At 35.8% G+C, this 12,738-nt stretch overlaps 1 protein-coding gene across 1 annotated transcript; it reads left to right on the top strand.

The window, feature by feature from the left end:
• Positions 1-23: 23 nt before the first annotated feature.
• On the top strand, positions 24-2,453 carry LOC128218571 (uncharacterized). Its single transcript, XM_052926264.1, has one exon. The coding sequence runs from the start codon at positions 639-641 to the stop codon at positions 2,256-2,258; it is 1,620 nt and encodes a 539-aa protein (XP_052782224.1). The 5' UTR covers positions 24-638; the 3' UTR covers positions 2,259-2,453.
• Positions 2,454-12,738: the final 10,285 nt, after the last annotated feature.

Raw genomic sequence — 12,738 nt, 5'->3', positions numbered from 1 at the left:
TATAACTATACACGTACCTTTGTGTTTGAAATCCTAGGTCAGAGCATATGATTTTCTATGCTTGGTTCCGAATAAACTAGAAACATTGGTCTAAAATAAAATAACCTTGATTATGCGTGAGTTTCATTACATGCAAAGTAAATTGCCGACGATATTTACTCATGTATCGCGGCGGAAATAGTGTAAACACTTTTATATGAGCCCCTTCAATTGTTTTTGTTGTATGGTTAAGTATATACTCTGGCTTTGTTATGTAAACGCCTGTGGCTGCTGTTTGCGTGTTCATTGGCAATGGGACACAACAAGGAAGTAAAATATATCTCTGAATAAGCTCGATATGAGGTTTTAAAAATATAAAACCCATTTTCTGAAAATGATTCATGGTACGAACAGAATGTGCACATAGTGTTCTCTATGGATATCTATCAACATAGATGATTTAACCTGATACGGGAATATTAGTTGATTTAATTATTAATTCACAAAAGCAGATGTTTAATTAAATACACAAGCATTTCATGAATTCAACAGAGGACTTGTTCATAATAATTGGAATCTACAATAGGAATAGCAATGCAAGAGAGGAAATGACGTTTACATGATGGAACAGGCCATCGTTATATTTTAGGGTTTTGTGAATGAAGATCATGGCGACGGCGGGTAGCTCAGATGATAGTGTGTTAAGCACTGGTGGCGAATTACATTGTGAGCCATGCTTAAGTGATGGACGGACACGAACTGTTGAAGGTTTTTGCATGGAGTGTGATGAATATCTGTGTCAGTCATGTTTGGATACGCACAGGATACTACGTGTGACGAAAACACACCATGTTAAAAGAGGAGAAAGCCTACCAGGAACGAAGCCAAATAAACAAGCCCAATATTGCACTGAAAGCTATTGTAATTTCCATACTGACAAGAAAATAACATATTTCTGTCAATCACACCAGCAATTATGTTGTGACCAGTGTGTAATTTTGGGGCATAGAAGATGCACTGATGTAAAGTCCATCGATGATTATTCTCAAGAGTTAATGGATAGCAAAGACTTTAAAACAACTGTGGGGAAACTTAAAAGTTTACAATCCACATACACAGCGAAAATAAACGATATCAATAGGAAGCTTGAAGACGTTGATGTGTATTATCAAAACGCGATAGAAACGTTCAAATCTGAAGTGGACAAAATCAAGATGGCGGATATAGAGAAGTTAAAGGCTATTATTGCTTCGTACGAATGCATTCTTCGCCAACTGGCTGCATGGTTTGATAATATAGACACATGTACAAACAACAAACAGAACAAGGAGCTCGTCGTCTTGGTGTTTGGGACAAAAAGAGAAGTAGATGCGATCGAAGACAATGTTAAAAAGCTTTGCAAAGACGACAGTATTGTCAGATATGGCTTTGTACAAGATAACACATCACTGCCACGTTTAATCAAGGCACCCTTTCTCGTTAAGACTTTTAATGTCAAACATGAACGTGACGAAAACACATGTTATATCGCAGACATTGCAATGTTAAAAGAAAACCTTATCTTAGTCACAGACTACATCAATTCAAGTCTGAAGATATTCAATTCTGATACGAATACCATTGTTTCATACGTTAAATTGCAGTACCAGCCATGGCAAATGTCAGTTACAGAGAAAGGTGAAGTTTACGTGACACTTAATGATCAACCTAAATTACTCCACCTAGTGTCTCCCGCAACAGACCTCGCCACGTTCCAGGAGATAGACGTTGATGGAAAATGTTACGCCGTAGAATGTTTTAACAAAACCCTGAACGTTTTGTGTGCGTCTCCTGCCAAAGCTCTAGAAGTAGATGAAAATGGAAAACTAGTAAGAATAATCAGCAATGATTTATGTGAGGAAACAATAGAGAATGGAACTCAGTTTGTTTCCAATCCACGCTGGTCAACACAAGATCCAGAAACGGGCTCAATGTATGTTTCATGCAACGTGAAATCATCAATTACAGAAATAACAAGTGACGGCCAAGTAAAGCTATTTGTGAGGTCAGACCAGCTAGATTCTCCTCAGGGTCTATGTATGGACAATGATGGTTCTATCCTCGTTTGTAGATATCACCGCTACAACAATAACGTGTATAGGGTGAAGAGGAATGGAGATATACAGAGTGTTTTACCGCAATATCTAGGCTATATCCCTCACGCAGTTGCTCTTGATAAATCTACAAAGTGGTTGTATGTCGGAGGAGAGTCGAATGAACTCCGTGTGTTCCAAGTCTAAACTTTGAAATATACGTTAGTAGTGTACATGCACTTGTTATTTTTCAAATTACTTCAAATAACGCTATAGAAGAATTATATGGTAAATTACAATTAATATAACATTTATAGAATATATCACTTTATAAAGTAAACCTGACATTATATCTTAGGAATTTGTTTGGATATATGACTTTTGTCCATATTAAATAAATTGGTGAAGGATTATTGTTTTTCGATTTCATGGTTAGTTATTATTTTTTATTTTAGCTCCATTGTGACGATCGTGACCTTCATGTAGCCTATAGAATTTAGTTCGAGTCAATTGTCTTAGTAAAAGCCTGTTCTGGTGTCTGGTGAAAGCCCATGTGAACGTACTCCTAGTAACACACATTACCTCTTTGGTCAGAGTTGGGTACCTATACCACCAGACCACTCTCACCCTGGTGAGGATCGAGCCGACAATGACTTGGAAGAGAGGCTGGCACCCATCACATTAGACCACTTTCACCCTAGTAGGGATCTACCTACCTCTTGGGTTAGACACGGGTACACCACTTGACCACTCTAGCTTTTAACCAGCATATTACATTAATAACCTGGATATCATAGAGAAAACAATGACAAAATTTCATTAACATTTGAAATTGTGTACGTTGACCTTGTACTCGGGTATTGCACATAACTGATGATTTCTGATTTAGTTAAAAGAAGACGGCAGAGATAATAAAACACTTGTTGCAAGGGTGATCTTTAAGCAGTCTGCAGAATATACAACCAGCCGAGATTAGGGCAGAAAACTTGTATCTTTACCCCCTTTTGCTGTTTCGATATGAAATGTTTTACTTATCTCAATGTTTTTTTACGGAATACACACCCTTCTGACATGCAAAGCAAACAGTTTCCACAGCGTTTAAAGGTTAAATGCAAACACACTGGACAACACTCAAGAACCTACAAGGATACGAAACATAGGTGTTACCTGGGGACTTTTATATCATACTGCGTTTAATTATCGTCTTTATATGTTTTTCCCCGTTTGTCTGTAACTAACAATTCAAAGATGGGTATGCGGCTTAGCCCCGCCTTCATGTTTCAAGTTGGCAAACCACATACTTACAAAAGTTGGATTTAGCCCAAAAAAGTATTGGGTGAAATAGTGTACATGTATATTAAAAGTTGCCTTACACCTCAATGGCTGAATTGTTTTTGCGACTTTTAATAAAAAGAAAATACATATGAATTCATATGACAAAGTATGATGTCAATAATCGTAAGCGGTGAACGAATGACATTATATGTACGAATAACCAAGAATAGCGAGTATTGTAGCTGTTCCCATTACCCGGTAGGTGCTCGAAGGCAAAACCACTGCGTCACCGCCGTGTGTGCGTTGGGCTGGTTTATCATCTCCTAATTACAACAACGAGCGCACTGCAAATACATATGCAGAAAAAGACAGCACGAAAACCGTTTATTGGCTTTTTATAACAATATTTACTGCTGACTTTAGATTTAAAATGTTTGGTGGGGACTGGGAGTGCGGATGTAAATGTATGTATGTTTTTCTACAGACAACGCAAACGGATAAGGAAGAGCTATGACAGACTGGTATTTAGTTTAAGCCTTATATCTTTATATCTTTATACATTCAATCCTAGAACCGAAAGCAGTCTTTAAAATCAGTTTCACATCCGGCTGTCAGAATGTGTCAACAAGCGACAAAAGTCGTGTCAAAATTACCACTGTGATTACTGCGTCTAGGTGAACGATGATAAAAGGACTAAAACAAATTGGTTTATTTCGTGCAAATAAATGTCGTTATGGATATAATGTCATAACGAGTGTTATGATATTCGTTTTTAACCCGACATTAACCATATTGAAACCTCATTAAAAGTCAAGTGTTAAAACAATTGATTATATAGCAGATTTATCAGATGTAAAGTAAATAACCGCCAAAGCTGACTTCATTATGACGATAAAAAGTGGACCTATATAGGAATCATTATCATTGAAAGGTGATACATGCAATAAGGCATTGCACAGCAGTAAACAATTTTTATATCTTTGGGTAAGCAAGATGCGTTTGGTTTTTAGAAAATATGAAAACTATTTACTGAAAATGACTTCCATCTATACTAGGTCCTTCAAAATATATCGAATATAGACCGTAAGTGTTTTAAAAATAAACCCATAAAGTTCAGTGTGCATCTAAAGCTAACTGCTGACATTAATGAAGACAGAAAGAAAATGAGAGTGATCACCGACGGCTTACGTCAGTAAAACACAAAAAAGAGGAACAGTTTGGCACTCAACCACTCTAATCAACACAAGATCCAACTGGTTCAAGTATCATGTGTATGCAAAAACTAAAATATAGAAATAAAAAGTGATGGTAATGTTATGTTGCTCGTGGTGTCGTACAAGGTGAATTATCCATGGGTTCTTTGTATGGACACTGGCGTCTCAGTCCTCGTTTGTAGCCACAAAAAAGGTCGTGTTTAGGGTGAAAATGAATGGAGACATCCAGAGTGTTTTACCAAACCCTCTAGATTTCAGCTGAATTGCAAATGCTCTTGACAAACAAAGAAAGGATTTGTTTGCCGTTGCAATTCCCGATAAACTCTAATATCACTTGTTATGGTGCAAACGAGTTTGTCTCAGTGGTTTCAACTGTAGTACATGTACATTGTATAATCTGACAAGTTCATGTTTATTGTATAAAAGCTTATGGTGATCTGATAAGTTACTGTTTATTGTATTAAGGGTAATAGTAAACTGGGAATTGTATGTTTATTGCGTAAACGCTTATGGTAATCTGAAAAGTGCAGGTATATTGTATGAAACGCTTACGATAATGTTGAAACTGAATGTATATTGTATAACTGTTGGGTATAAACCTTTATGATGATCTAAGAAGTGTAAGCGAATTGTATGAACATTTATGATAAACTGAGGGCGCTTCCTTATGGTAAAAAAGCTCAAGATTATCTTGGTAGTGCATATATATTATATACACTCAGATTATTATATGATAAGTGCATTTGTGTTTTATAAAATAATATATTTTGTGTATGTTTGTTGCATCAACGCTAATCATAATCTGAGTAATGAATGTATTGATTAAGTGAGAAGTGCAAGTGTATTATTTGATCAGATTAGTGTATGTATTTTTTGAAGCTGTACAAGTGTCTAATTCATAATCGATTGTATCAATGAAACGGTGACACATGTCAAAAGGCATTACACAGCAGTAAAATAGTATGTCTTTAGATAAGCTCGATGTGTTTTTGAAAATATTATGTCGATGAAAATATGAACAAAAAAATCAGAACTGATTTTCATCTATACTAGATCCGTCAAAATAATTATAACGAATATAGACGGTAAATGTTTCGCCGTAGAATGTTTTAACAGAACCTTTAAAATTCAGTTTGCATCTCCTGCCAAAACTGTTGACATAAATGAACATGGAAAACAAGTAGGAGTTATCAACATCGACTTAGGTAAGGAAACCACAGAAAAAGAATAACAGTCTTATAATCACTAATCAAAACAATATCGAACAGTTTCAATGTATCATTTGAAAGAAAAAAAAGACACCTTAAATTATAGAAATAAAAAGTAACGGCTATGTTATGTTTCTCGTGGTGTCATACGTTGAATTATCCATGGTGTCTAGTTTTGGACACTGATGGTTCAGTCCTCATGTGTAGCTACATTAGCAAGGACGTGTTTACGGTCAAGCAGAATGGAGACATCTATGGTGTTTTATCACAACCACTGGACATTAACCATAGGGAGTTGTTTGTAGTTGGCATATCCGATAAACTCTGTGTTTTCCAAATCTAAATATCGCTATTCATAGCAACATAGAGTTTGTCTCAGAGGGCTGAAAATCCAACAATGTCGTTTCCAAGCAAACCTCATTAGAGTGTGTTTGTATTTGATAAATGGCTCGACAGTTGACATAATTCTATGTTGAATGATGTATAGATATCAATTAAATGTGATGTTTCTTCCAATTTCTTATTAAATAGAAGACAACGTTTTTGGTCGTTTTGTACATAATACAAGCTTGAAACTGATGTGAAAATATTAGAATAATGTGTTATGTATTATATTTCTGATTACTAGGCATGTTCCTGTTGTTTTCATTGTACTAATGTAAAGACAAATGTTTGAGAATGACCAACATTTTGAGTACATTATAAAATGCAACTTATCGTCTGTAAAGGCAGGTGACATAACACTCATATTTGTAATACCCAGCTGGACCCAAGGAGCTTCCAAAGAAAGTCAGAGGTAGATTCAGGAGTAGACGTTAGAGGTAGCGTAACTTAGGGGCACAACCAATTGACATTCGCCCCTCCGTTAGAACCGAATTTGAACTTTTTAAAAGGTTGACATGGTGGTTTGGGGGGTAAAATAGGATTTGGTTCGCGCCGGGTCCACTTCCCCTGGACCCGCTAGTGGAAATGGGTTGTATGTAATAGTGAATTTTTTGTTGGGTTACTTGACGAAAGTTCATTTAAAATCTCGGATCGAAAGCATAATGTTAAACAGTGAGAGACCCGTTGTACATTTCTATTAAAGTAAACGATATCTACTTACATATAAAAAGGAGCCCCATATTTTTGTTTCCATTTTGTGCGGACACTTTAATGCTAGTTAAGTTAAGGTTAACAGTCGCTCTTGTAAGCTAACGTTAGAAAAGTATTTTGTTTTGTAGCCCTGTTGCATCGTAGTGTATACAAGCAGGGTACCCAAATCGCAAAAGGTTAGGACAGTAACTGTTTTCTCCAACAATATACACGCATATTGCCATTATTTTTTATTTTGATAATAAATGACATGATTAGATTGCCAAAAATATTTTATTTAAGATTTTTGTTTGAAAAGTGATTAGCTGCAATGTCGGAGGAGATGCGGTACTTCAGTCGGAGGAGATTCAGTACGAAATAACAGATTTTCATCTGGACCCAAGATTCCAAAGACAAAACATTATTAAGCAAAAACTGTTTTAGAGAACAGCACAGTTTGTTTTTCCACAATTACTGAAGTCCTCCTTATCATATAAATTACGTTTAATTAAAATATTGAAAATGTTTTAACAAGCACATTCTACGAGATAATACGCTATTAAAAAGGTAGAATCGTACAGTATTTTAATCAAATCATGTGGTAAAATGAGTTGAGACTGTGTTTGAGATAAGATGTTTAACTTAAGTTTTTTTGTGATACAAGGGCGTGTTAAAACTAGCATAAGAAAAAAAATGTCACAGCAAGCTGATACCAATGATGGAACTTGCTGAATATGTACATTACTTATGTAGCATGCCAAGTATCAGAAATTATATCAATGTTTTAACATTGGACTAATTATATGGCGTTTTTCGTTTTTACAGATAGAGGGTTAGTTAATTTTATCCAGTATACGATCATGAAATCAATTGATTGTAATATGTTCAAATGTACACGATTACAATACGATCATGAAATCAATTGATTGTAATATGTTCAAATGTACACGATTACAATATATGTCAAAGAATGTGATTTACACCCTTATTCATAGTAATGTTCCTTAGTTTATCTGTAGAAGCTTATTTTCAGTAAGACTGTTTAACAGTGTCACATGTTGTGTTATACACGATAAATTAAACATAATTAAACATAAACAATTCAGAATTCTGAGAATATATATTAAAACATAGTCGTTAATTGCAAAACTTGTAAAGTCGCTAAGGCTTAGCTCGTGCGCAATATGTCTACAAATATATCCAGGGCACAAACAGGAAGAAATTACATAATACTGGATTATCTTAAAAATCATTCAGTAATTTTGTTCTCCCTATGTTTTGCTTTATTGGCTAGTTTGATGGTTTGTTTAAAGTCCCCAGAGCTGTATACACGTCAAAGCCTTATAACAATCTGAGTAATATATGTTTATTGTATAAAAGTTTATGATTATCTGATAAGTGGAGGTATATTGAATAAACGCATATGATAATCTTGGTATCGTATGTATATTTTATAAACGTTGTGTATAAACCTTTATGATATTCTGAGTAGTGCATGTATAGTGTATAAACCTTTATGAGAGACTAAGAGTGCAAAAAGCTCATTATAATATATATCATGAACGCCTATGAAAATATAATAAGTGATACATGTACATTGTAAACGCTTTTATGATGATCCCATTAGTTCATGTATATTTTATAAACGCTTAAGGTTGTATAATTCGTGCATGTATATTGTACACACGCTTTTAAAAATCTAAGTAGTGCATAGCTATTTTATTATTGCTGATGAGAATAGGAATGTGCATGTTATTTTCAATCAACGCTTATGATCATCAGAATAGTTTATGTATATTTTTTAAGCGCTTATTATAATCTAAATAGTGCATGCACATGCAGAAACGCTTATGATAATCTGAATAGTGCATGTATATGGTATGAACGCTTATGATATTTGATAAGTGCACTTATGTATAGTGAATAAACGTTTAAATAGGCCTTAAAATGTTTTAAAAAAGGAATTAAAATGACGGATAACCTCTACAACTACCTTTACTTGTGTATATCGCGGCGCGGCCAACCTATTTTTGGAAAATATTAATTCCATTTGCTAATAATTGATTGACATTAGGTAAATCAGTGAACCTATACAAGTCTTCATGATGTGTCAATGAAATATTGATTATAGGGCACAATACGGAAGTAAAAAGTGATATATCCAATTTCAGAAAATGTTAATTTCATTTTCTAAAAATCATTTTCGATTGGTAGGTTTATACACAAGGCTATACAACAGCAGAACATTGGCCTAGATCGGTTCGTGCACCTGCCTTTATCTTTGTAATATGTTATTCATATAAATCAAACGTGCTGTGAACGCTGGAGTTTCTGATAAAATGTATCTGTTTCAAATCTAAATTACGCTAACCATGGTACAATATAGTGATCTAAATTTGACAGTGTCATTTTTAAGCAAACCCACAATAGAGTGTTTTTAATTTGATGAACGGCTTGACAGTTGATATACTTATACATGTAGGCTTATATATTGGTTTTCATAAGTGGGGCTTGGTGTTACTTTTCAGACCTAGTAGGCAGCCGTTGATGTTGATATACATATATAGCTCTAAAAATAGTTGATCAAATATAAATACATGTACATGTTTAATGCATCCCTGTTATAATGACACATTTTGTAAAAAATGTGTAAAGTGTTATAAATTTATCATAAGATTTATTATGACATTTATATATGTGCGTGAAGTTAGCACCGCAGCACCGCAACACTGCAGCACCGCGATGATATCACCGCAACCACGGTGCTAGCACCGAATCACCGGAATTTTACCAAAGTATATTAATAAGTGTTATTTTAGTATAGCATAGGAGTTGCTCTAGGTCATGGCATAGGTCACTGAACAGCGAGCCTAGGTCATGGCATAGGTGAATTAGCTACGATTTTAGGCAGGTTGTGGGTTTATGATATTTTAGGCTATTACCCTAGGAATTTTCCATCAAAATTTCAATAATGTGTAGCGGTAATACCTTAAAAATGAGAAAGGGGACCACTGACACCTATACCACAGTGTAGCCTAGGCCTCAACCTAAGTCATGGCTTAGGTCAATTGGCTGCGATTTTATGCAGGCTGTGTTTTTTTTGTTATTTTAAGGCCAATACCCTAGGAATTTTCCATCAAAATTTCAAATATGTGTAGCGGTGATACCTTAAAAATGAGAAAGGGAACCACTGACACCTATACCACAGTGTAGTCTAGGCCTAAACTTAAGTTATGGCATAGGTCAATGGGCTGCGATTTTAGGCAGGCTCTTGGGTTTTGATACTTTTAGGTTAATACGCTAGGCATTTTCCATCAAAATTTCAATTATGTGTAGCGGTGATACTTTAAAAATAAGAAAGGGGATCACTGACACCTATACCACAGTGTAGCTTAGGCCTCAATCTAAGTCATGGCATAGGTCAATTGGCTGCGATTTTAGGCAGGCTGTGTTTTTTTTGTTATTTTAAGGCTAATACCCTAGGAATTTTCCATCAAAATTTCAAATATGTGTAGCGGTAACTTTAAAAATGAGAAAGGGAACCACTGACACCTATACCACAGTGTAGTCTAGGCCTCAACTTAAGTCATGGCATAGGTCAATGGGCTGCGATTTTAGGCAGGCTCTGGGGTTTTGATACTTTTAGGTTAATACGCTAGGCATTTTCCATCAAAATTTCAATTATGTGTAGCGGTGATACTTTAAAAATAAGAAAGGGGATCACTGACACCTATACCACAGTGTAGCTTAGGCCTCAACCTAATTCATGGCATAGGTCAATTGACTGGGAATTTAGGCAGGCTGTGGGTTTTTGATAAATTAAATTTACATCAATTTTTCAATATTTGTTGCGGTGATACCTTAAAAATGAGAAAGGGGACCACAGACACCTATTCCACAGTATAGCCTAGGCCTCAACTTAGGTCATGGCATAGGTCAATGGGCTGCGATTTTAGGCAGGCTGTGGGTTTTTGATACTTTTAGGCTTTTACTTAAATAAATTTACATCACATTTTCAATATTTGTTGCGGTGATACCTTAAAAATGAGAAACGGTACCACTGACACCTATACCACAGTTTAGCCTAGTCCTCAACCTAGGTTATGGCATAGGTCAATATCGCTTCGATTTTAGTCAGGTTCTGGGTGTTTGATACCTTTAGGCTTTAACTTTAATAAATTTACATCAAATTTTCAATATTTGTTGCGGTGATACCTTAAAAATGAGAAAGAAGACCACTGACACTTATACCAGTGTGTAGCCTAGGCATAAACCTTGGTCATGGCATAGGTCAATGGGCTGCGAATTTAGGCAGGGTCTCTGTTTTTGATATTTTTAGGTTTATACTAGGAATTTTCCATCAAAATTTCAATTATGTTTAGCGGTGATACCTTTAAACTGAGAAAGGGGACCACTCTCACTTATACCACAGTGTAGCATAGGCATAAACCTAGGTCATGGCTTAGGTCATTGGGCTGCGATTTTAGGCAGGTTCTCTGTTTTTAATACTTTAGGCTTATACTAGGAATTGAGCATCAAAATCTCAAATATGTGTAGCGGTGATACCTTAAATATGAGAAAGGGGATCATTGACACATATACCACAGTGTAGCCTAGGCCTCATCCTAAGTTATGGCATAGGTCAATGGGCTGTGGTTGTTAGGCAGGCTCTTTGTTTGTGATGCTTTTATGCTTATACCCAAATAATTTTACATCAAATTTTCAATATTTGTTGCGATGATACCTTAAAAATGAGGAAGGGGTCTGCTGACACCTACACCAAAGTGTAGCCTAGGAATTAACCTAAGTCATGGCATAGGTCAATGAGCTGCGATTTAGGCAGGGTCTCTGTTTTTGATACTTTTAGGCTTATACCCAAAGAATTTTACATTAAATTTTGAATATTTGTTGCGTTGATACCTTAAAAATGAGAAAGGGGATCAATGACATCTATACCGCAGAGTAGCCTATGCCTCAACCTAAGTCATGGCATAGGTCAATGGGCTGCGATTTTAGGCAAGCTCTGGGTGTTTGATACTTTAAGGCTAATACCCTAGGAATTTTCCATCAAAATTTCAATTATGTGTAGAGATGATACCTTGAAAATGAGGAAGGGGACCACTTACACCTATACCACAATGTAGCCTAAGCGTCAACCTAGGTCATGGCATACTAGGTCAATTGGCTGCGATTTTAGGCAAGGTCTCTGTTTTTGTTCATTTTTGGCTTATACCCAATGAATTTTACATCACATTTTCAATATGTGTTACGGTGATACCTCAAAACTGAGAAAGGGGACCACTCTCACTTATACCACAGTGTAGCCTAGGCATAAACCTAGGTCATGGCATAGGTCAATGGGCTGCGATTTTAGGCAGGGTCTCTGTTTTTGCTACTTTAAGGCTAATACCCTAGGAATTTTCCATCAAAATTTCAATTATATGTAGCGGTGATACCTTTAAAATGAGAAAGGGGACCACTTACACCTATGCCACAATGTAGCCTAGGCCTCACAGCCTGCCTAAAATCGCAGCCAATTGACCTATGACATGACCTAGGTTCGCTGTTCAGTGACCTATGCCATGACCAAGAGCAACTCCTATGCTATACTAAAATAACACTTATTAATATACTTTGGTAAAATTCCGGTGATTCGGTGCTAGCACCGTGGTTGCGGTGATATCACCGCGGTGCTGTGGTGTTGCGGTGCTGCGGTGCTAACTTCACGCACATCATTTATATTGTCATTACGTGTAGCGTGGAGTGTAAAATAAACGTTTTAGAGTGACAAACATCTGAAGTACACAGTCATCTGTAAACATTGCGAAACATATTGTTGTACCTGGATATTGTACCAATTCATTCAACATGGTTAGATCATGTCAAAATAAACAAGCTTAATGTGATTCAATTGAG

The sequence above is a fragment of the Mya arenaria genome, chromosome 14 (genome assembly GCF_026914265.1).
Source record: "Mya arenaria isolate MELC-2E11 chromosome 14, ASM2691426v1".
In the NCBI taxonomy this organism is placed as follows: Eukaryota; Metazoa; Mollusca; class Bivalvia; order Myida; family Myidae; genus Mya; species Mya arenaria.
Note: the sequence above shows the minus strand (reverse complement) of the source record. Positions and strands in the feature narration are given on the sequence as shown.